At 41.0% G+C, this 26,642-nt stretch overlaps 1 protein-coding gene across 1 annotated transcript in view; it reads right to left on the reverse strand.

Annotated features, from left to right (window-relative positions):
• Positions 1-26,642, reverse strand: part of arap2 (ArfGAP with RhoGAP domain, ankyrin repeat and PH domain 2) — a 343,820-nt gene that overhangs the window by 88,696 nt on the left and 228,482 nt on the right. The window contains exons 17-20 of the mRNA XM_033033190.1: positions 12,877-12,979; positions 10,898-11,096; positions 5,895-5,961; positions 3,599-3,762 (exon numbers count right to left, since the gene is read on the reverse strand). Of these exons, the coding sequence (XP_032889081.1) occupies positions 3,599-3,762; positions 5,895-5,961; positions 10,898-11,096; positions 12,877-12,979 (533 nt within the window). The remainder of the gene's footprint in view (positions 1-3,598; positions 3,763-5,894; positions 5,962-10,897; positions 11,097-12,876; positions 12,980-26,642) is intronic.

The following is a 26,642-nucleotide window of genomic DNA, read 5'->3' on the forward strand; positions in this document are numbered from 1 at the left end:
CATCCACCAGTATTCTGGCCAACATTTATCCATCAATAACACATGTCTAAATTGAGGTTGCTTCATGGTTAGCTGACAGCTGTTTGTGGGAGTCAGCTGAAGGCAGCGACTAACTTGACGATTGAGTCGGTGTTGTACGGCCACACAGTCTTGGGTGTATAGGGAATAACACAGGGGATTGGGCACAGAACCCTGAGGAGCACCAGTGTGGAGGATCTTTATTTTTACTGATGAGATACGTTAGTTACCAAGCCGCAGGGTCACACAACAATACTGCCTCGTGGACAAAGAGTCTGCGCCGATAAACAAGCACCTATTTATGCCAGTCCTACACTAATCCTATTTAGTCAGCTGTGCAAATAGGCTGCCTCATGTCCAACACTCATGGTAGCTGAGGCTCAAGAATTACTTTGAAACCTGCAGAAAAGCATTATATAAATACAGATCTTTCAGCATGTTTTGTATTTGAAGGCAATTGAGTGATTCACAAACCACTTTACATTGCATAGCACTTAGCTCGGGATACAGCTGCTGACTCTTAACTCTACCTCAATCAATTATTTCTTGTTGTTCTTGAATCTTTTGGCAGTGTTTCCACAGCAATATTTGCACCATTCTGCTCTTTTGCATTTCCCTTTGTATTTATTGTTGCATCTTTTTTACCATGCATATTGTTTACTGGAATCTTCCTGTGAATAAGGAATTTCACTGCACCTTGGTGTATTTGACAATAAACTAATCTGATCTGATCAATTTTTTTCCCTTACTCTATTTGCAGTCTATGAACCAGTTTATTATTAAATTTAAAATTGAACATTATTTCTGCTGTGGAAGTAATAGCATTGTTAATTCCACAGCAAGAATTATATTTGTAACAAGATTGTGCTATTACTTTTGGTCTCAGAGCCGGGCATCCCAATTGTATAGTCTGCATATCTTTGTTTCAATTCCCAGTGCCTGCATCCACAGCAGAGAAAACATTGCCTAGAATTCACCTCTAGTTCACCAATCACACTCAGGGAGGGTGAACAAACAGACTGTCTGAGAAATAGCAATGCCATGATGGCACACTGGAGCGTGCCACACCCAAAGTCGACTGTGTCACTTGCATATCCTGTGCACCAGCAGAGTGCACTTGATGCAGACGCTTATTTTTGTTTTGCTTCAGCTCAGCTCTCATCTTTCAAACTGAAAGAAATCATGGCAGCAGCAGCAGTACAAGCAGCGACCACAGATAGGAAAGACAAGGCAGAACTGCAGGTGCGGAGCAGTCATCAGACTTAGAAGACACCACAGTGGGTACAGGGCTGAAGCAAAGCAACGGAGCTGACCGGAAAGGGGAAAACACGCATACATCAAAGGAATTAAATACAATAACCTAGAAAGTGTTGCAGTGGAAGTGAGAGGATAATTAATTAGTAGACAAACAGCAAAAACTGCAAATGCTGGATATCTGAAATAAAAACAGAAAATGCTGGCTGATACGCTCAGTATTTCTAGCATTCTCTGTCCTGATTTTAGACAGCTGTGGATGTGGCATTAACACGAGAAGCCAATAACAAAGATTATCACAGGGAACGTGTAGGCGGGTGAAGAGACGGGAAATAATGATTCTACTTGGAAAAAATCTGGAGATTTTGTGCAGGAGCGCAGGAGGACATAAATCCAGAGTGCAGACGAGTTTGCCTGCACAGCATTCCAATTGAAAGCCCCCGTTCTAAACAGCAGCCTGAAAACTGCCCTTCTCCTATATTCATCACATTAGCCTTCAATAAGGAGGATAAGGCGAACCGAAAATATAAATATTCAGGTTATTTGCAGGTGGCACAGTGGTTGAGATAATGCCTTGCAGCTCCAATCACTCGAGTTTAATCATGACCTCCAGTGCTATCTATCTGGCATTTGCAGGTTCTCCTCGTCATCCCATGGGTTCCATCCCAGATGCTCTGGTTTACTCCCACATCCCAAAAATGTGCACATTGGTAGGTGAATTGGCTACTGTAAGTTGTCTCCAGTGTGTCAGTAAGTGGTAGTATCTGGAGGAATTAATGGGAGCACGGGGAGAATTAAATGGGTAAGAATAGGAGTGATGGAAATGGATGGACACAAAATGGATGCTTGATGGTCAATACAGACACAAGAGGGCTGAAGGACCGACTTCCATGCTGTATCTGTCTGAGATTTTAAGAGAACCAAATGCGGCGGTGGCTGGATTTAAATTCCTTTGGCAAGGAGACTGGAGGCTCTGGGGCAGTACAGTGGCATAATGGCAGAGTTACTGCCTTACAGCACCAGAGGCCCAGGTTTGATACCGACTACAAGTGCTGCCTATATGGAGTTTGTTCGTTTCCCCTGTGATCATGTGAGTTTCCTCCTGGGTGCTTCGGTTTCCTCCCACAGTCCAAAGACATAGAGGTTTGTAGGTCAATTGGCTTCAGTAGAAATTGTAAATTGTCCCAAGTTTGTAGGTTAGTGCTAGTTTACAGGTGTGATTGCTGGTAGGTGTGGACTTAGGCCTGTTTCCATGCTGTATGTCTAAAGTACAGTCTAAAGATCACTTGCTGAAGGAAAGCAAGGTGGCCAACTATTCCAAAGGCAGCAAGAAGGTTGAGAAGGACATGGAGAGATGGTTTACCTCTCATTAGTACTGTGGGAGGAGCAGCAACCCCCTGGTTGGAGGCATTCAGGTGACACTCTAGGAAAGGTGAACATGTTGTTAGGAAGGAACAGCACACTTAAGAAGATTGGAGTGAAAAGAGGAGTTGGACATGTCTTGCAGTTTGCAAAGATGAAGTCAAGGGTTTATTTTTTGAAGAGAGTAATGATGGCTTATAGTATCTATGAGCTAAAGGAAATAAAACAGGACTGCAGTTGCTGGAAATCCTAAATAAACACAGAAGATGGTGGAATACTCAGAAGGCCAGACAACATTGCTGGAGTAAGAAACGTCCTTATGTTTCACAATGGCCAATTACTTTTCATCAGAACAGAATCAGGGAAGAAGATTAGATGTTAGCAATTCAGTTGGAACAGGATTGAAGGGAACATGTAGCAAGTCTTGTGGACTCCTTAAGCTTAGAGGGTGTGTGAAACTGGAGAAGGAGGTGGGTTTGAGGCAAAGGAACAAGAGACACTAATAGTGGGTTTGGCCTGGTGGGATCAGAGCAGAGAGAGAAGCAGTAGAGACAGCAGTCATATATCCCTAACATCAATGATGCAAGTCCAGGAAGTTCTCATATTGCTGGAGGTAAAGGTGGAGTCGACAGTGGAGAGGGTCTTAAGCAGATGGATTATAAACTAGAGGATTATAAACCATGGTATTTGTTTACATTCAAGGAGGATTGTGGATTAGTGTGCAGATGAGGAGGTGAGTTGGGGGTGTCTAGTGATGTGGAATAAGTATTAGCATTTCCAGAAACAGTATTACAACCAGCCATTCACAGCCAACACAGTGGGAGCAGCTCAATGAAATCTGTTTGCTACATTTGTCAAACAAAATACTTCAAAACTATAAAACATATGGATGCAATTGCTTTTGGCATGAAGCAAGCAAATCAGTGCGACTTGCAATGACGCCCTGTAGAAGGAGCTTGCTTACCATACTGTGTAACAAACGCGATACAGCTGTCCACAATGATGGGAATGTCATTTTTGCTGAGCTGCTGGTCTCGCAGTGCATTACCATCTGTACCTGCTGCTTTCCTTATGGCATCGTGCCAAGCCGTGAAATCCAGCTTCGTGTAACCGTGGATATACAAAGTTCTGAAAGGTGAAAACAAACTCTTAGCCCTTGAAGCAATGCTTCATTTGTGGCAATTCAGATTCCTCTCACTGTGGAAGATTTAATGCCTTGGTGTATGGTTCATAAAAGATAGCAACTGAAAATGGAGATTAATTTGCAGCTGTGCAACGAGAGAAAACAATCCCGTTCTTAATTTTAGATGTCAATGGATAGGAAAAATGAATTAATTTTAATAAAATGAGCTAATGCTACACAATGATTAAATCACACAGAGAGAAAAAAGAATTATTTGTTGAGAATGCTGTCAAGCACCAACCAAATGGAACAAGAAAGAAAATGCTGGAAACTTCAGGAGGTCAGGTGGAACTCAGACCTCAGAGATAACTGTTTCTCTTTCCACAGATGGTGCCCGCCCTGCACTGTTAATACTGACCATTGGTTGTATTGTTCATTGCTAAAGCTTTTACTAGGTGCCTTGCAACATAAATTATCTGTAATTAGCTAACCAAGCACAAAGGTTTGAGGAAATTACATGCCACTAACATAGCTGCTTCAACTCCTGGCAATGAGTTCCAGGCACTCACCACCCTCTGTGTAAAAGAAAACTTGCCCTGCACATCTCCTTTAAACTTTGTCCATCTCACCTTAAAGCTATACCCCCTAGTATTTGATGGATGCTGCCTCACCCGCTGAGTTTCTCCAGCATTTTCCAGCATCTGCAGTTCCTTCTTAAACCCCCTGGTATTTTACTTTTTTCCACCCTGGGGGAAAAAGATGTCTACTGTCTACCCTATCCATGCTGCTCATTGAAGATAGACACAAAAAGCTGGAGTAAATCAGCGGGACATGCAGCATCTCTGGAAAGAAGGAATGGGTGACGTTTCGGGTCGACCCTTCAGATGAAGAAGCGTCTTGACCCAAAATGTAATTCCTCCTCTCCAGAGATGCTGCCTGTCCAGCTGAGTTACTCTAGCTTTTTGTGTCTATCTTCGGTTTAAATCACCATCAGCAGTTCCTTCCTACACATGTTTCTCGTCGTTTTATCTACTTATATCAGGTCCCCTGCAACTTTTGGCATTCCAGAGAAAACAATCCAAGTCTGCCCAACCTCTCCCTGTAGCTAATATCCCCTGAACCAGGCAGTCATTCTGGTAAACCTCCTCTGCACTCATTTCAAAGCCTCCACATCCTTCCTGTAATGAGGCGATGAGATCACACACAATACTCAAATTACCCGGAGGTGGATTTTCACTAATTGTTATATTTCAGGCACAAAGACATAGTCTATAAACATTTAAAAAAATCTACTTCAGAATTGACAATTGCATATCAATGCAAAAAGATGAGTTCAGTTTCCGTGAAGTCACATTCAGCTAACATTAGTCAAAATGTGAATCAGACAGTTGGTTTAAAAAAGCTTTATTTTTTGTGCTTCTTAATTCAACTGCACCTGTCATTAATAAATCCACTGCAGGAAATATACTTGAATACTGTAATATTTTACTTTTGATGACATTCAAATAAGTTGGAAATGAATAAAAGAAAAAAAAAGTGCAATTTTGACTGCAAAAACTTCTCAGCACCTCACTGCAAATGTGTCATAACAACTTATTAATGAATCAAAATAGTCAGTACATACTATCAACGTATCTAAATACATAAGGCAACAATCTCACACAAGGGTTTTTTTCTTCTCTACTAACGTGGCAAGCTCATACCATTGGAATTCAAGGGCTAATAATATCTACACAACATTAATGTTTGAATAGGTAGTTACTAACAATAACAGCATAATTAAAAATATATACACATATTGATAGTTCAGGTCCCGACCCAATATGTCACTAATCCATTCCCTTCACAGTTGCTGCCTGACCCACTGAGTTCCTCCAACATTTTGGTTACAATTTCTGCATCTGCAATTGTTTGTGGCTGCAGATGGTGTTAAATAGATTTCATTAAAAACATATCATCATAGTGCTCCTAAATAATGTTTTAATTTGGTTTATTGTCATGTGTACATTTACATGATATTTCCCCACAATATTATTAGTCGGCATGTGCTGACCAACCTCCAAGATGTAATAACACAAGATTTCATCAAGATTCTGGATACTTGGTAAGAAATAGAGAGCATAAAATCATTCTTTACCTTCCCTTTTCCACTAGTAGCAACACATCCTTCTTCTCATTGTGTTTATTAGTCTGGATGCTGACCGCTGTGAACAGAAAGAGAGGAGCAGTTTTTCACTGAAAATCATCTGAGCCATGAAAATATGAAACATCCATTCTGGTTTGTTTCTTGATCTGTGCCTAGTTCCTTGACTAGTTGTGCGAAGCATTAGAGTGGTATAATGGATTTGTTCCCGTCTTTTGGAGGAGAAAATAGAGTTTAAGGAAGAACTTGCATTTACATATCTCTTTTCCTGACCTAATGATCTGCCAAAGGCTTTTTCACCCAATGAGTACTTGGTAAATGGTCAACAGCTCTGTTGTAAAATAATGTTTTTTTTAAAATGTCAAGTACCTAAAGTGAATGCTCAATGGTTAGAGGCTCTTTTAGAAAACTAAAAATTAGCCCAATTAGTGAAAATTTAGAAACAAGTAAGTGCAGATTTACAAAAAAAAGACAGAAAATGCTTGAGTAACTCGGCAGGTCAGGTGGTATCTCTGCAGGGCATGGATATGTGACATTTCAGGACAGATGGGAGGAGCTACACTCGACTAGTATGTCAATGGTTTCTGGACAAAAAAATTAAGAAAAGGGAAAAAATAGGAAGATAAATTAGAAATGATTGTTTCTTTAGGATAGGGTCCATGCTAGAAATATCCAGCTAAAACATAACTTTACTGCTAATTTTGCACCATTTCCAATCTGTTCTATCTGACCCATTCACTGGTTAACGTTAAGTTTCATACATATTATTGGTTATAAAATCTTTAGTCCAAGGATTCAGTCATTGGTTTTTGAATATTTATTTAACAAGAGTAGTGAACGGCTTTGTTTTCAAATGGAGGATATGACAGTGGAAATGTGCTGCCAAGGATGAATAATTCAAAGTAAGGCAATTGTAGAAAGGGCAAGATGTGGAATATTTATACCATCGTGCTGCTGGGAAAATGTAGCTAAAAGACAAATGAGCAACAAGGCAAGATAAAAATCTGAAGCAATATTGTAGCTCGGTGGCGTTTCTATGAAGAACCACAATACCAGCAACTGATAAATCAAAGATAAATTGAAAAAAAACCATACTGTAACATCTGCCCAGGAAGAGAACAAAATATACACCTAGCCTTCTTAACTATTTCTGGACAGATGAAACCATGCACTTGCCCTAAATCAGAAGAGCATTTGATCCAAGCTTTGACTATTACTGAGTGACAAAATTGATCCTTTGATCATATAACAAATTAAAATTTTGATGGCAGAATGGGGTTAGGGGTTAGGATAGATCAGCCATTATTGAATGGTGGAGTAGACTTGATGGACTGAATGGCCTAATTCTGCTCCTATCACTCATGAATCACTTCTCCAAACTTCGTGACACATTCAAGAAAAAACAAAATAAAATACGGTGGTTGGAAATATTAGTTGCCAATATAACCGAGTTAATTACATGTCAAGAATGCATCAGATAGTTTGGAGAAATTACCTATCTTGGCAAGATTATGGATTCCATTATCAAAATTGTTGTGCTAATCAAGGATATGACTTCCAAAATGTACCGAGTGAGAAATCATACAAACTGTAAAATTGTTTGCTATATTTAAGAGGGAATTAGATGTGGCCCTTGTGGCTAAAGGGATCAGGGGGTATGGAGAGAAAGCAGGTACAGGATACTGAGTTGGATGATCAGCCATGATCATATTGAATGGCGGTGCAGGCTCGAAGGGCCAAATGGCCTACTCCTGCACCTATTTTCAATGTTTCTATGTTGTTTAGTAATTTGTTGACACATTGCCTGTTGTCCAATCAGGTAGGAAGCAACTCATAGCCAAAGTGATATACAGGCCCTTTGCCCTGTAATTGTACATTAATAATTCAGAAACTCTTTTTAAAATTAACTTCGATATTCAATTGTAATAAGAAACACATTAAAAAAAAGATTAAGTGAACATTTGAAAACAAAATATTATAAATCGAATGCGAAGAATAAGATGATTAAATATAAAGTACTGAATGGCACTTTTGATCTAAACAAGATGCATGTTCATTCTGGACCTTCTCTGTGCACCAATATGACATGATGATTTACAGCACCATAAAAATAGATTCTCAAAATTGCTGGCCTCTTCTGTGTGAACAGATATATTTAAGAATAACATAATATTTTTAGGATAACTTTACTTACTGACCGTATCTACAAGGTTCAAAATTACAGGGCATATTTTTAGTAAATGCTTTTAGCATACTTTAAAAGAATGGAAAGACCAGCTATGTTGAAAGACTGGGTCTGAAGACGAAGAACCCAAAACGTCACCCATTCCTTCTCTTCAGAGATGCTGCCTGTTCCGCTGAGTTACTTCAGCTTTTTGTGCCTTTCTCCTTAGGATAGAACTGATTAAAAAATTGAATGGAGTTGTTTGGATAGTCCACACAAGGAGATATGTATCTTGCCTCTATGATTTAAGATGATTGGCAAAAAGAAACAGGTGATAAATACTTTTTTTCCCTAAAAATGCAACATGTTGCTATTTTCTGGAATCTACCTTTTGAAGGATTCAATTGATAAATTCTAAAAGGCAAGTAGATATGTTTTTTTAAATAGAGGAAAACAATGCAAGGTTACTGGGAAAGAGCAAAGCAATCAAATTAATTGGTTAGCTCCACCTAAGAATAGCAATGTTACAACATTTTGAGATTTTAAGGAGCATCCGGAGGAAACCCGTATAGCCACAGAAAGAACATGTAAACTCCACAGAGACAGCACCCGAGGTCAGGATCTCTGGCACTGAGGCAGCAGTTCTACCAGCTGCGCCACTGTGCCCCCTACTTTGCCTTGCTCTGTGATGGAGGCCAGGTCTTTCTCCTGGTGTGGGAGGCCTAGCAGGATTATTGCAAGGATACACTAACTATAACGTCAACCTTCACCGAAACTCACTCCAAGGCATAGCAGCAACTTGTAGTCCTATTCAATGGGTGCAAGGCCTCCTCTGATTAAATCCCAGGTAAATAAGGATCCTTTCACTTAGAACAAGTTCAGGATTTGCCTGTGTTCTTGCCCACTGTGTGGATTAATCAATGTCATTGAGAAGGCATGTGGAAAAATGCCAACCCTGCACGCTGTGCAGTGTGTTTCCTGTGTCAGCATATTTACAAGCACAAAAGTCTCCATGAAAGTTATACCAATGTTCTAGTGCTCCCACCCACATTTCTTGATCAACTATGTTGGGTTTTATCTGTGTACTCGATAAAACAGAGAATCATATAACAAATTAATTTCTAGCTCCACATTTGTTAATGCTCAGCTAAATTTGGCTGGATTAAGCATCAGAGAATAAAGTTTAATCATCTCTCTAATCATGGAGTATTGAAGAAAATTGTCTGTTCTTTTTGCTACAGTAAGATAGTAAATCAGCTCAAGCTAAGGATTGAAGCGGGAACCTACCAGGTCTTAATATAATATAATAATAATTTGTTTTATAGGGACAGTGCATATTAATGAACATTTGCATGTAAATATGCGAGATTGTAGCCAATCAGTAGCTAATTTCCGTCTCTAGTCCCAGGCAAAGGTAGGTGAAGTGTCTTGCCCAAGGACACAACGACAGTACACACTCCAAGCAGGATTCGAACCGGCCACCTTCAGGTTGCCAGCCGAACACTTAGCCCATTGTGCCATCTGTCTTCCGCATATACCTCACTAACCTTATCAAACGAGGTGGATAAATTTGGTTAGAAGAGTTTATTTTTCATTATGGTAGACAGTGTGTCAAATAGATCATACCAGTGATGCATTATTTCCCAGAATAAAATTGATACTGGGCATTTTTGTTGTTTCAGTGCTTCATCGGTAGCCATTAGCAATGTTACAAAATTTTGAGATTTAAAAAATAAAGTCTGCAATTTATCCCAACAGATAAAGCATAAAAAGACGTTTAATTTGACACCTAATTCACTTTCATATCTTCAGTATTAAAAAGGTTATGGCCATTTTCATACTCGGAAATTAGCATCTTGTTCCCTATTGCTTTTCCATTGACTTATCACAAAAGCTGTGATCAAGGACAGTCAAAAGCCCATAACTTCCTTAAAAATTAAGAGAACTGAATGAAATTTTCAGTTATTATAGATTGAAGCATTCTGAAACAAATATGAAACAATCTTACTTGGATGACCTGATATTAAAGCATATAATTAGTTAGTTACCCAATTGTAGCTAATTACAAATTTAATTACTAGATCTAAACATCTATCCATTTCTTAAGAAAAGGTTAACATTTTTAAAAAGCCTAACTGTCCAAATAACATCCACACAAGAATTCACAATATAACATGATTTTTAAATCTCATTGTCATGAATTTATAGGCCAAATGGAAGGAATTTAGTGTTTAATTCCTGTAAAGTAATGGGCATTTAAATCATCTTGCGAGTGGGATTTAGTGGAACGCGTTGGTTTGGAACGTTGCTGTTGCAGTGAATTTAAACCCCGTATCAGCAGGAAAAATGCTGCCGGTTCGTATATTTACATAATAACATTTTCGCAACGTGAAATTTTGATTAAAGGCATCCTAAGAAGCAAGTTTATATGAAAAAATAAACGGCATACCTTGCCTTGTCCTACGTGAGATCCATCCCGTTGTCGGTGTTGACGGCATTTGAATAAGATTTTAATTTTTCTCCAACAATTAAATTATCCAGCGCTAATTTTAATAAACTTAATAAAACGTCAGTCAAAGTGATTTTTCTTTAGCAACTAAACAGCCTGACAGAGATTGATTTGAATAGTCTGCAGAAAAATCGCATTTTAAACCCGCCCCCCTCTCAAAGACGCCAAAGTCACACACACGGGCAGCGACAGAACTGCAGCGCCGCTGAAGGTAAGTTTTGTAACATACCTACTAAGAATGGATACAAATTTAATGGGTCGAGTGGCCCGCTTTTCAGTTGTATTATTTACAACTTTAGTGAATGTAATGTAGCAAAATCTTACTAAGTTCCTGCAGCCTCTTTAGATGGACTGAATCCTCTCCAGACACATTTTGTTCGGGGCAGAAGCAGAGTTGTGATTTCTCCAATGCAAACCAGCCTGCTCTCCAGTTTTCTAGACTATGCACATCCTTGTAATAGAGTCGACCAATCAGTTCATAATCTCTTTTGGTCAGGATTTCTACCATCTCAGGAATGAAACACTAGAATACACAAACCAATTGGAAAACTATTATGGATTTTATACAACAGTGACCTCTGCAAAAAAAGTCACATAAATCATTAATCCAAAAAGATCAGACAATTATCCATATATCTTGGTAAGACCGCATTTAGAGTAATGTGTTCAGTTCTGGGCACCATGTTATAGGAAAGATATTGTCAAGCTTGAAAGGGTTCAGAGAAGATTTATGAGGATGTTGGCAGGACTAACGGGTCTGAGCTATGGGGAGAGGTTGAGTAGGCTGGGACTCTATTCCTTGGACGCAGGAGGATGAGGGGTGATCTTATAGAGCTGTATCAGAATCGGGTAGATGCACAGAATCACTTGCCCTGAGTAGGGGAAGTGAGGACCAGAGGACATAGGTTCAAGGTGAAGGGGAAGAGATTCAATAGGAAACTAAGGGGTAACTTTTTCACACAAAGGATGGTGGGTGTATGGAACAAGCTTACAGAGGAGGTACTTGAGGCTGGGACTATCCCAACTTTTAAGAAACAGTTAGACAGGTACATGGATAGGACAAGTTTGGAGGGATATGGACCAAACGCAGGCAGGTGGGACTAGTGTAGCTGGGACACGTTGGCCGGTGTGCGCAAGTTGGGCCGAAGGGCCTGTAACCACACTGTATCACTCTATGACTATCTAATTTAGTTGACTACCTTCAAACATATTCAAATGTTGGTTGTGGAAGACGGAATGCATAAATTAATCGTAACTGTGACTTTTCCACATTCAATTACATGGCATTTGTACAGAACTGAATCAAATATCTTGATTTTTCTTTAATTTCTTTCTCATGGCACTGCTAATGTTGAATCATTAGATGACAGATGAAGCTTGCTACATAGGGCTCATAATTTTCAAATATTTTTTTTTTAAATCTGGTTGCAACTTGCTATGGAAAACCGAGAGGAGTTGGCTCCCAGCTTATGCAGGCCACATAGTATTAAGCAGCTTAAGTGCTATTAGCATCACATTTTCCATTTAAGTCTAAAAGTACTTTTGTCAATATAAGCAGATACATACTTAATGTGGTCAAGTGACATTTCTATGTTTTCTCATTTTATTGCAGGGCATTAATGCACTATAATACATTTACCATGACAGAGGACTATCATTAAGCCTGATGTATTTTTCCACTAATATTAATTCTTAATATGAATAAAGCTAGCAAATGTTACTTAATTATTGAATAAGAGCTCAATGTAATTTTTATGCGAGGAGATTCATAATGCTTCCCATTTTTATTTCGCATCCTATCTTCCAAATTCCATCATCTCACAGTGCTGCAGGTAACAACGTATTAGGTGACTGATGTACCCACATCACAACTCAGTTAGCACATTGAAATGTCAGGCAGCCCAAGGGCTTAAAAGTTTTTTGCTTTCTGAATTGTTACATACTGAGACACATGTAAAATCCTGCTAGGAAACCCATAACATCACAAAGTATTCCCGTATTCTATTACAATTCATTGCATGCATTATAACATTACTGATATAAGGTTGATTTAGATTAGTTATAAATAATATAAATAACTATGTTAATAAGTAGACATGCACATATCTATGTGTGCCTGTGCGTAGTTTCAGGCACAAATGGAACATCCAGCACATGGGATATCAAATGGACTGAACAGTCTTTGCCAAATAATAATGAAGCGTTACTCTCAGTAGTTAGGAGCACAAAGTAAATATCCATGATACCTAATAACCTTTATTCCACATCTTCAACATTAAAGATTTATTCCAGTTATTTTTCACCTTTGTTAATGCCCTAGTCCAGTCTTTTAGGATTTCGACATTATCAGTTCCAAAGGAGAAGATATGTTCTGACAGCAAATACATCTCAAAGGTATAGCTTACCCTGAAGCAAAAATAGAAGAATGAACAGCATTAACATCTTGTAATAATAAAACACCAGAAGCTATTTGGCAAACCTTAATGTTTCAAGCCAGAAGCAAGCATTGCAATATACTCGCACACTGGATATCAAATTGTCAAATGATCATCTACATGGACTACTTTTTACATTTTCTAACAACTGACCTTTGGATAACTTCTGCAGCTAAAATAATTCCTAATCCCCCCCATCCCCCTCCCAAAGACTGAAAATAAGCCCAAATAGAAAAAGCTGGGTGTTTATATACTTGCAATGGAATCAGTCATGCATACACAAATGCAGACAAATTGCATAAGCATAGTCTGTAGAACATAGATGACATATCAGTTGATATTTCTGGTGGTGTCATATTCTCCATAAACAGTAAGATGAAAAATGCAAGACATTTCTTGTAATAGCAATACATTCAGTCATAATATTGAAGCACAGTATCGGATGGTCACCGTAGTATTGCAATTGTTGCTCATATTCACAATGAATATTTGTGGTTGCACAAAACCTCCTGCTGTTCTATCAGTCTGAAGGAGGAAAATAATCCAAAACATTGCTTATCCATTCCCTCCACAGTTGCTGAGTTCCTCCAGCACAGTGTGTTTTACTTCAGATTTCACAGTCTGCAGTACATTGCTTCTCTTGCTGCTCTTGGCATTTTTTTCTGAGAAAGTCAAAACGTGAGCCGCAAATTCACGGCATTACAGTTGATTTGCTACACCAAAGCCTGTGTAGCTAGCTCAGGATGATTATGTAGTCTCTCACAATCTACCTTCACAGAGGTCATGAACATATTAAAAATAGACGAAAGTGCTGGAGAAACTCAGCGGGTGTAGCAGCATCTATGGAGCGAAGGAAATAGGCAACGTTTCTGGCCAAAATCCTTCTTTAGTTTAAATAACCTTCTTTAGTCTAAAGAAGGATTTCGGCCTGAAACGTTGCCTATTTCCTTCGCTCCATAGATGCTGCTGCACCCGCTGAGTTTCTTCAGCACTTTTGTCTACCTTCGATTTTCCAGCATCTGCAGTTCCTTCTTAAACATATTAAAAATGATGGCCAGTAAGGATGACATGGCAAAACCTCACAATCACAGCATGCCAATGATTACTTATGGTGAGATAAATTAGGTCATCTTAGTTGTTTATTTCAGGGGGATGCAGGAATGTCTGTGGTAATTGATTGAATATCCTGTATCCAGCACTCTGTACATTTTGCTATGAGCAGGACATAAATATCCAAGGGTTCTCAATCCTATAGGTGAGCAGAGGCAAAGGCAGAGATTCAGTGGAAAAGATTAAGTGCATGAGGGCATAGTTTAGTTTAGTTTAGAGATACAGCGTGGAAACAAACCTTCGGCCCACCGACCAGTGATAGCCACACATTAACACTATCCTACACACACTAGGGACAATTTACACATACACCAAGCCAATTAACCTACAAACCTGTACGCCTTTGATGTGTGGGAGGAAACCGTAGATCTTGTTGAAAACCCAGGCAGGTCACAGGGAAAACGTTCAAATTCCGTACAGGCAATGTACGGAATGACATTAGTCGGGATCGAATCCAGGTCTCCGGTGCTGCAAGCATTGTAAGGCATCAACTCTACCATTGTGCCACCATGCCGCCCGGCATACCTTTAAGGTGAGAGGGGTTAGTGATTGAGGCAGATACGATAGTGGCATTTAAGAGACATTGCGATAAAAGACTTTTGGCTATGCAAGGAATGGAGGGATATGGATTATGTGCCGCTGGATCGGAGATGGTCTTTGCATCATGTTTAACAAAAATTGTAGGCTGATGAGCCTGTTTTGCGCTGCACTGTTCTATGTTTCGTAGCATAAAATATGCCACATAATTTTTCTTTGATCGCCTGTAGGACTGAGCCTTGGAATATTTATATCCTGGTCACTGTAAGACATTCAGAAGTTTGGACTGGATATTCAATCACTATCACTATCGTTCATTTGGAAACCAAAATCGAGGATCAGTTGTCTTCGAGGTTGACAGAAAGACAAATTACTTCGACTAAAATTGGAAAATGGTGGAAATGCTCAGCAGGTCAGGCTGCATCGGTGGAGAGAATGTTTCAGGTTGGAGACCGTTTGTCAGAACGGAGTGAGCTGCTCACTGCTATCATAGTGGTATATTGGTTGGTATATTTTGCCATGCTATGCTAAAGATGTTGACGCAGATGGAATTTATGTGTTGCAGTAATATGGCAGTGCATAATCAGTGTTATATTTGAATGGCTATTCAAGTTTATGCGAGACTGGTTCTATGTCACATCTAAATACCCAACTTTTGTGCCATAACTTGCTGGGACATTAGCGGAGGCCTTGGGGGCAAAAAAACAGTGCAACTACAGAAGTCTGAGATAAAGCGAAATAGAAAATAGTTTACATCATTAGTCGTGCAAGATTATCAATAGCAATCTCTTCTGGTGTTATATCTGCACTTTGCACACGAGTGGTTGCATACAAAACAAATGGAAGTGATGTCCAAAAATCAGAAATTTCACAAACATAATGGGCAGAATATTTATTTCTGGTCATGTGATAGGAACAGAATTCGGCCATGAGAAAGCTCCGAAGTACATCGGGACAAGCTGTACCTAAAATAAAAAATAACAAAGAAATCCAAAGGAATTATCAGTTTTATGGAAGAAGTTAAAACATATAATGATTGAAATAAAAATGAAATTAGTTGATGCATCTGTCTCAATCTCAAAAAATACAATTGTGCTCTTACAAGGTAGTGTTTTGGCTTCCACACTATAGAGAGGATATTGAAATAGATTATGTAATGGGCTGCTTAGAGATAAATTGAAAGCCAGACTTGAAACATTAAAGTTATTTTTGGCAGAATGAGTAGATTACTTGTTAATTCAATAGAGTTATTTAGTGCTATTAGGAATAAGGGCATTCAGAATTGGTCGGTCACACAAGGATAAACAATGCTGCAGTGCTCATTTGAATAAGATAAACTTTGACATAGATCTGAGGTCTGAGGTTCCCATCTGCTTTAAAAGGGCATCAATTATACCGGTGCCCAAGAAGAGCAAGGTGATGTGCCTCAATGACTATCGACCAGTGGCACTAACGTCGGTGGTGATGAAGTGCTTTGAGAGGTTGATCATGGCGCAAATCAACTCCTACCTCGACAAAAAGCTAGACCCACTGCAGTTTGCCTACCGCCACAACATCAACAGGGGATGCGATCTCGCTGGCTCTCCACTCGGGACCACTTGGACAACAAAAACTCATATGTCAGGCTGTTATTCATTGATTACAGCTCGGCATTTAATATAATCATCCCATCCAAGCTGGTTACCAAGCTCTCAGATCTGGGTCTCTGTGCATCCCTCTGCAATTGGATCCTCGACTTCCTCATCCACAGATTGTTCTTATTGGTGGAAATGTGTCAGCCTCGATAACAATCAGCATGGGAGCACCTCAAGGCTGCGTGCTCAGCCCCCTGCTGTACTCACTCTATACTCATGACGGCGTAGCCGGTCATAGTGCGAACTCCATCATCACGTTCGCTGACGACACCACTGTTGTGGGACGTATCACTGATGGGGACGAGTCAGAGTATAGAAGAGTGATCGACTGACTGACCAAATGGTGCCAGCACAATAACCTGGCCCTCAACACCAACATAACCAAGGAACTGATTGTGGACTTTGGAAGGAGTAGGATGGGGATCCACAGTACCGTTTATATCAACGGGTCGATGGTGGAGAGGGTCAAGAGCTTCAAATTCCTGGGCGTGCATATTTCTGAAGATCTTTCCTGGTCCGTGAACACTGATGCAATTATAAAGAAAGCACATTAGCGCCTCTACTACCTGAGAAGATTATGGAGAGTCGGTATGTCAAGGAGGACTCTCTCTAACTTCTACAGGTGCACAGTAGAGAGCATGCTGACCGGTTGCATCGTGGCTTGGTTCGGCAACTTGAGCCCCCAGGAGCGGAAAAGACTACAAAAAGTAGTAAACACTGCCCAGTCCATCATCGGCTCTGACCTCCCTACCATCGCGGGGATCTATTGCAGTCGCTGCCTCAAAAAGGCTGGCAGCATCATCAAGGACCCACACCATCCTGGCCACACACTCATCTCCCTGCTACCTTCAGGTAGAAGGTACACGAGCCTGAGGACTGCAACGTCCAGGTTCAGGAATAGCTACTTCCCCACAGCCATCAGGCTATTAAACTCAACTGAAACAAAACTCTGAACATTAATAGACCATTATCTGTTTATTTGCACTTTATCTGCTTATTTATTCATGTGTGTATATATTTATATAATGGTATATGGACACACTAATCTGTTCTGTATTCATGCCTACTATATTCTGTTGTGCTGAAGCAAAGTAAGAATTTCATTGTCCTATCTGGGACACATGACAATAAACTCTCTTGAATCTTGACAGGTTGCCCAAAGCAGCCAACTTCCGCATTATGTCAACTAAGTCGCACAAAGGTAGCAGCCCCTGTACTACAATTACTTATTTCTAGAACGGACCTGGAGCTCAGAGTGTGAGAAAATTACCACGCAGACTTCAGGGTTGCCCTCATGAAAATTTGAGTTTACTTCTGCAGAGAGGTTAGAGACCTGAAACATTCATTTAAATTCCTTTCTCCATGCTTGTTGCTGGATCTGCTGAGTCGTTCCGGCATTTTGTTTGTATTTCAGGTTTCCAACACCTGCTGTTTGCAATTTTTATCGTTCTCCTTGCTTGCATGCAAGACCTTAATTTGGTTACTCCGCCACATCTTTCAATAGCTAAGATTTTCTAAACATGGGATTAAAATCATACAAATACACCAGAATATCTTCCAGTCATTATGCTGCGATTTACAAGTTCTTTTCATAAGTAAGCTGTAATCAGCACCCATATCAGCTTTTTTTTTCAAAAAGCTATACTCCTACCTTTCTCACTCAGTTGTAATCACAATTCCCCAAAGATCTTCGGCTACTAAACTTAAACTGTCAATAGAGTCATAAAGACAAAACCCCCGAAAACAGGCCTGTTACCTCAACTTGCCCAGTCTGTTAGACCCATTTGTCTGTGTTTGGCCCTTATCTCTAAAACATTTCCTTTCCGTGTACCTATCCAAGAGCTTTTTAAATGCTGTTATAGCACCTGCCTCAACTACGTCCTCTGGCAACGTTCCATATACCCAACACCATTCGTCAAAAAGTTGCCTCAGGTTCCTATTCATAAATTCATAAGTTAATTTGAACTTATGAACTGGTTTACATTAACTCTTTTCCTTAACCCTGTGTCATCTGGTTCTCGATTCTTAACTGTGAATGATGGCAGGGACATTAATACAGATGATTTATAATTGTAGGTTTGTAACATTGAGGTTCACAGTCTGCAAAACGTCACGCCTAAGTTTCCCACTGGGGGAAAATGACGGATTTATCATTTGGCTTTTATTCTGCATTTGGGACTTTCCACCAATGCATCATTTTGATCCCAAAACTTTCTTCAACTGCATTCTCACAGAACTGTGGTTGTGACTTGCTTTTTCCTGACACCTTTGCTGTCCATGTTGTTTTTATCACTTAGATGTTCAATCGCTTTGCATTGCCCCACTAAGGCGATCTTTAATGCTTATGGTTCAACCTTATTAAGCATTTAACCGATCATTGAATACATTAATTTTTTCTCTGTGATTTGTTCCATTTCTCACTTTTTATTTTCACAACATATTATGCCATGAACTACTTCTGTTGTCCCTCATGCTGAAGAATAACTTAAAAGTAAATTACAGCTGCTGCATGGAGCATTACCATTCATAGTTCAATATAAAAAACATTAGTGGTCATGAAAATTAAAATAATTTGGTGCAATATTGACTACTCACTCAAAATTCCAAATCAATGCAAAGCAGTTATAAACAATTTATTGAATACCTAAATGTACTTATAACCCATTTGATTATAACCTTGAAAATGTTTTAAGTGGATAAGTCTCCAGGTCCTGACAGGATATTCCCTAGGACATTGAGGGAAGTTAGTGTAGAAATAGCAGGGGCTATGACAGAAATATTTCAAATGTCATTAGAAACGGGAATAGTGCCGGAGGATTGGCGTACTGCGCATGTTGTTCCATTGTTTAAAAAGGGTTCTAAGAGTAAACCTAGCAATTATAGACCTGTTAGTTTGACGTCAGTGGTGGGAAAATTAATGGAAAGGATACTTAGAGATAATATATATGATCATCTGGATAAACAGGGTCTGATTAGGAACAGTCAACATGGATTTGTGCCTGGAAGGTCATGTTTGACTAATCTTCTTGAATTTTTTGAAGAGGTTACTCGGGAAATTGATGAGGGTAAAGCGGTGGATGTTGTCTATATGGACTTCAGTAAGGCCTTTGACAAGGCTCCTCATGGAAGGTTGGTTAAGAAGGTTCAACTGTTGCGTATAAATGCAGGAGTAGCAAGATGGATTCAACAGTGGCTGAATGGGAGATGCCAGAGAGTAATGGTGGATAACTGTTTGTCAGTTTGGAGGCTGGTGACGAGTGGGGTGCCACAGGGATCTGTGTTGGGTCCACTGTTGTTTGCCATATACATCAATGATCTGGATGATGGTGTGGTAAATTGGATTAGTAAGTATGCAGATGATACTAAGATAGGTGGTGTTGTAGATAATGAAGTAGATTTTCAAAGTCTACAGAGAGATTTAGGCCATTTGGAAGGGTGGGCTGAAAGATGGCAGATGGAGTTTAATGCTGATAAGTGTGATAAATGCTGATAAGTGCTACATCTTGGCAGGACAACTCAAAATAGGACGTGCATGGTAAATGGTAGCGAATTGAGGAATGCAATTGAACAGAGGGATCTAGGAATAACTGTGCATAGTTCCCTGAAGGTGGAATCTCTTGTAGATAGGGTGGTAAAGAAAGCTTTTGGTATGCTGGCCTTTATAAATCAGAGCATTGAGTATAGAAGTTGGGATGTAATGTTAAAATTGTACAAGGCATTGGTGAGGCCAATTCTGGAATATGGTGTACAATTCTGGTTGCCAAATTATAGGAAAGATGTCAACAAAATAGAGAGAGTACAGAGGAGATTTACTAGAATGTTGCCTGGGTTTCAGCACCTAAGTTACAGAGAAAGTTTGAACAAGATAGGTCTTTGAAAGGTTGAACAAGATAGGTCTTCTGCACTCCAAAGAATACTTTGGAGTGCAGAAGGTTAAGGGGGGACTTGATAGATGTCTTTAACATTATGAGAGAGATAGACAGAGTTGACGTGGATAAACTTTTTCCATTGAGAATAGGGAAGATTCAAACAAGAGGACATGATTTGAGAATTAAGGGACAAAAGTTTAGGGGCAACATGAGGGGGAACTTCTTTACTCAGAGAGTGGTAGCTGTGTGGAATGAGCTTCCTGTGGAAGTGGTGAAGGCAGGTTCGTTTTTATAATTTAAAAATAAATTGGATAGGTATATGGACAGGAAAGGAATGGAGGGTTATGGTCTGAGTGCAGGTAGATGGGACTAGGTGAGAGTAAGTGTTCGGCACGGAATAGACGGGCCGAGATGGCCTGTTTCCGTGCTGTAATTGTTATATGGTTATATGGTTGAAAGAGCATTATTTTATCCCTGTTTAATTTATGCTTATGGTCAGTGATCCAAGTTTAGTTTAGTTTAGAGACTCAGTGTGGAAACAGGCCCTTCAGCCCACCGAGCCCGCGCTGACCAGTGATACCCACAAATTAACACTATTCTACACACACTCGGCCAATTTTTTGCATTTACCAAGCCAATTAACCTACAAACCTGTGTGTCTTTGTAGTGTGGGAGGAAACCGAAGATCTCAGGCAAAAGCCATGCGGTCACGGGGAGAATGTACAAACTCCGTACAGACAGCACACGTAGTTAGGATCAAACCCGTGTCTCGGGCGCTGTAAGGCAGCAACTCTACCGCTGCGCCACCATGTAGAATGCTAGAGTACCAATCTGACTGATGATTGAGAAAACAGAGATGAGAATATCTTATATTCGGGCGATACCTACCTGGTTCGCCATTGAAGCTCCGGAGCATTGGGCCCGCTGCTCCAACATCGCAGGGCTGTGGTTCGCGGAGCTCCCAGCGCGGGCGGCGCTGACCGACATCGCGGAGTCCTGGGGCCCTTTGCCGAGGGCCGCCAGCGTGAATCTCCGCCTGGCGCGGCCTGGAACGTTGGTAGCTGCTGAATCCGGTGAGAAGTGGCGGCCGTTTTGGAGGTCCAAGCCGCCGTGGTTGGCCTCCCGTTCCGATGTCGGAGTTCCATCATCCCGGCGAGCGGGCCTGAGCGACGGGCTGCCCGTAGCGGCGACTGCAGAGGGCTCCGGAGGCCCCGACCACGGGTGAACATCAGAGGAAGATGACTTTGGTGCCTTCCCTCACAGTGGGAAACTTTGATTCTGCTGTGTGGGGATGTTTTATGTTGAACTCTATCGTGTGTTGTGTTCTTTATTTTATTGTCTGGCTGTATGGTGATCACATTTCACTGTGCCATCTGGCACATGTGACAAATAAATGTATCTTGTATCTTGTATCTTGTATCAGAAACAATTTGGATGCCTGGGTTCTAAATTTGTAACTGACTTACAGAATTGGATTTATTCTCATTGAAGCAAAGACAATGAAGGTGAGACACAAGGCTCAAAATTATTGGAATCAAAACTAAGCACAAAAGAACCTACTCGATTGATGGTCAATTACCTTTTGTTCAAGGGAGCTGAATAAACACTGAAAAGCAACACTGAAGGTTTCAAGAATACACAAAGGCTTAAATAGGAGGGAAGGACGAAAGAATAAACTTCTATTTATTATGTGGCTTATCGTATCCTTCAGGATGTCCTAAAGCAATTCACAACAAATGAGTTACTTTGTGTAATGTAACCACTGCTGCACCAAGTAAACATGAAGCCAACTTGTGCATGATTCCAAAAACAGCAATAGAGATTAATGGTCTATGCAAAATGGAGAAATAAGAAACTGCAGCTACAGGAATCTTGAGCAAGCTTCAAGCCTCCACATCCAACACATCACTCGCTGACATTTACGCCACTTTCAACGTGACCTTCCCTCCGCACCCCTTTGTGCTTTTCCGTAATGCCCACTCTCACCACATTTCCTTGATTCGCTCATCCTTTCTCATGCAACCACCCTATCCTCAGGTACTTTTGCCTGCAACCACAGTTGATGTTATAGAATAGAATAGAATAGAATAGAATAGAATAGAATAGAATAGAATGCAATTTATTGTCATTCAAACCTAGGTTTGAACGAAATATCATTTCTACAGTTTTTTACATTACAACACAATCCAAGACCCACACTTAACACAGTTTACATAAACATCCATCACAGTGAGTCTCCAACATCTCCTCACTGTGATGGAAGGCAAAGTCTTTATCTCTTCCCTTTGTTCCTTCTCCCGTGGTTCAGCAGTCCAACTGCAGTGTCGAGGCGAACTGGGGCTCCGATGTTAAAGCCCCCGGCGGGCGATGGTAAGTCCTGAGGCCGTTTAAGCCACGCCGGGCGATGTTAGGCCCCGGCTCCATGTCCTTAAACCCGCGATTCCAGCGGGAGAAGTCGCCGTTGCGGAGCTCGGAAAAGCGGTCTCCCACCATGGACTTGGAGCTCCCGATGTTCCCGTCCACCGGGTCTGCGGCCGGTGCCTCCGAACTCCAAAAGTCGGGTCGCAGCCGCGCGCCACCACAGCTCTTCCCGCTCCGAAGTTGGCCAGCTCCGCGATGTCCGTTCCGCAGGCTCTGTAACTGGAGCCCTCAGGTTAGTCCCGGCCGGAGGTCACCGCCGGCTCCACGATGTTAGGCCCAACAACATCCGAGACCCGACAGGGAATAGTCGGGTCCCCGCACAGGGAAGAGATTTAAAACGGTTTGCCCCCCCCCCCCCCACATATACACAGCTAAAAAAAATAATAAAAACTAACTCAAGACATACATTTAACAAGACAAAAATAAAAAAAGACAGACAACTGTAGTCGAGCCGCTGCCGTTAGGCGCCGCCACTAACTCCACACCTCCTCAAACTTCCATTCAGGGACCCCCAGCAGCCCTTCCAGGTGTGACAGAGGCTCCCGGGCAACTTCTATAACCTCATCTACTGCATTTGCTGTTCCGGAGGTGATCTACTTTAATTGTGATGCACAGGCATTTCTCCCTCCATCTCCAACCAACCTGGTCACCCAGCCATTTACACACATCTCCCATGCCCAAGTCCCCATATTTCTCTTTTATCCCCCTTCTTTCCCCTCTCTTCTGCGCCCTTTAAGCCAAATCTTGCTTTACAATTCACTCCTCTTCTTTCCCTATCTGAAATCCTTTTCATCCCTAGCTTTTGTCACTTTCTCCACCTATCTGTCAATCACCCCCCTCATCTGTATCCACCTATCACTTGCCAGGATAGACACAAAAAGCTGGAGTAACTCAGTGGGACAGGCAGCGTCTCTGGAGAGAAGGAATGGGCGATGTTTCAGTTCGAGACCTTTCTTCAGACTTCCACTTGCCAGGATTTGGCACCACCTCTCTTTTCCAATTTTCTCCCCTCCAGACTGAAGATTACAAAATGTAATCTGCCCACTTCCTCCTCAGATGTTGCCTGGCCAGCTGAGTTCCTTACGCACTTTGTAGTTTGTTCAATTACCAATGTCATTTGTTTTTGGTGGAATTGATTAAGGGAAAATGATTGTCCTAAAAACCAGTTGAATTCCATGCATTTATCTGATGGTGACATGGAATCTTTTGCATCCATGTGAATAGTCAGGCATGACCCTCTCAAATACGGCGTCACCGATAAAATTGTATTGCTCATTTGCAGATAATGTCCTCCAGCATGATTTCAATCTATCGACCAGTGATAAGGGTTCACAGGCTGACCAAAATCAAATTACATGGATCGTTGAGTAAAATACTAAATACTCAACAGCTTTCATCAGATAGCTTGCTGATTAAACAACAGTGCACATAAATTGTGTTACAACTTAGAATTTCTAAACTAAACATTTTCTATTCTTCTGATCTGACAATGGCTTGATATTTCTGCACTTTCCAGAGATGGCATCTTAATTACTATGTGCTGCTGAAAACTTTAGTGTCCATAATAAATTCTCTGTAAAAGCGATTTCCCCATTTGTACTCAGTTCAACCTGCATAGCCTCATTTATTGATGCTTCTCTCAATTCTTCCCTCCAATTGTAATTACTTCTGTAACCTGCTCCTTATCTTACGAAAACTCTGTAACCAGGAATATTGCCCTGCATATCTGTACATTTTTAAGACATATTTCATCATGGCCTTAATATTGCACCCTTAGATCCAACTCTGCAGTCAATTCATTGCCATTATTTTGTAGACCGTTCAATTACAAATAATTGAGAATCTGTGGACATTTCTTGCATCCTTTTGCCTAGATTTAGATTTCTCTGTCTTCCAAACCCACTCATTTATGGGCCTGTCCTATTTAGGCGATTTTTCAGGCGACTGCTGGCAACTGTCAAGTTCCGCACAGTTGCCTGAAAAACCGGCAACTGGAACGGCGACTTTCAGAGTGGAATACACACATACACACATCGCTTCCTTCACCAGCCCATTATGCAAGCGGGGGGAGCGCAGTCTGAGTGAAATTCACATGGTGCAAAGCCAAGGTGATGCAGGCACACACCGCGATGAACAGAAAGGTTGGCGCTGAAATTAAGATGGCTAAAGCACAGTGTACGGTAAGTCCTTTAAAAGAGGGGGGGGGAGAGGGGGGAGGAGAAGGGGGGAGGAGAATGGGGGAGAAGGAGTGGAGACAACTGACAAGCCAGAGATACATGGATGTGAAGCTCGGCGGACATTAACATTACCGGTCGGTTATCCTTGGTTCTGAAAACTACAGCTTACGTTTATTTTCCCAATGAGCCAATGAAATTCACCTGTCAGCACCGGCTACAACCTACGAGAACCTACGAGAACCTTCAACCTCCTGGCAACCCACTAGGACCTCCTGGCGACCCACCTATGGCACGAGAATTCTCGCTACTCTCAATGGCGGCTTAATTCTGGTCGCCGCTAAGTTTCCAATATGTTGAAAAATTAGTGGCGACCATAATGAGGCCGCGACTAGTTCCCAGAATGCGGAATCCCCTCACGACCACGAAGGCGATTCCCCGGCAACCACCCGTGAACACGTGGCAACCACATAGTCTCCTGCAGTCGCCTATGTGGGACAGGCCCATTACTGTACAACTTCCACATCAGGGTGTGAGAAATTTACATTTAATATAACTTCACTTCTCTTCAATTTCGTCTATCTAGAAATAAATCTTAGTGCTGACACTACTTTTTATTTTGCATCACTCCTTTCAATTATTTGTGCTTCCAAATCGTTTGCTCTTTGAATTTGATTAGTACCCATGTCAGGGTTTATGGCGAGAAGGCAGGAGAATGGGGTTAAGAGGGAAAGATAGATCAGCCATGACTGAATGGCAGAGTAGACTTAATGGGCCAAATGGCCTAATTCTGCGGCAAGGACATGAATTCACTTGGATTTCTGATTTCCTTAGTTTTGTTACAATTGTGTAAAATCTCACATTTTGCTATTTTAATTAATATGCCAGGTTGTACGATTATTCAGGCACCCCTATAATCTGTGTTGGTCTTCTTTAGTGTTGAAGGTCCCTCTATATTCTGTCAACATTTTAGAGATTGTTTTTGACTCAAGTCTAAACAGTTATTAGAAATAGTGAGCATTGATAATCTCCAAGGAACGTCACTTTTTGTAACTTCTGTACTTTGAGGAACTTCTGTGGATAGTGATGCGGGTAATCTTCACCTAGAGTGATGTGGTCAGTTGGTAAAGCTGCTACGTTCTCCTGTGTTAGGCAACACCTCCTCCTCAATAGCTTTCAACACTGGTGCCCCACAAGGACATGTTCTCAGTCCCTTATTATATTCAACACACACTCACGACTGTACGGCAAATTTCAACTCTAACTCCATCTACAAGTTTGCAGAAGACACCACTGTGGTGTGCCAGATCATGAACAATGATGAAATGGAGTATAGGAAGGAGATTGAGAACTTAGTAACATGATGCAAGGACAAAAAACTCTCCTTCAATGTCAGCAAGATAAAGGAGCTAGTTGTTGACCACAAAGTGTGGTGCAGTACATGCCTCAATCAGCATCAATGGCCAGCGAAAGTGATTGAGAGCTGCAGGTTCCTTGCCATTAATATTACCAATGAGCTGTTATGTACCAACCACACTGATGTGACTGTCAAGACAGTAGGCCACACCAATGCCTCTACTTCTGAGACTGAGGTAATTCAACATGTCTCCAATGACTCTGAAAAACTTCTGCCAATGCACCATAGAAAGCATGCTGTCAGGTTGCATCACAGCTTTGTTTGGGAAAAGCTGTGCCCAAGTCCACAAAAAAATGGAGAGTTATAGATATAACCCAGTTCATCACACAGACTACCATTGATTCCATCTACACCTCGCAAAAGCAGCCAACGTTATCAGACTTGTTCCACTCCAGTCATTCCTCATTCTCCCTGCTCCTGTCCAACAGAAGGTACAGATGCTAGAAAGCGTGCACCACCAAACTCAGGAACA

This window comes from Amblyraja radiata, chromosome 1 (genome assembly GCF_010909765.2).
Source record: "Amblyraja radiata isolate CabotCenter1 chromosome 1, sAmbRad1.1.pri, whole genome shotgun sequence".
In the NCBI taxonomy this organism is placed as follows: domain Eukaryota; kingdom Metazoa; phylum Chordata; class Chondrichthyes; order Rajiformes; family Rajidae; genus Amblyraja; species Amblyraja radiata.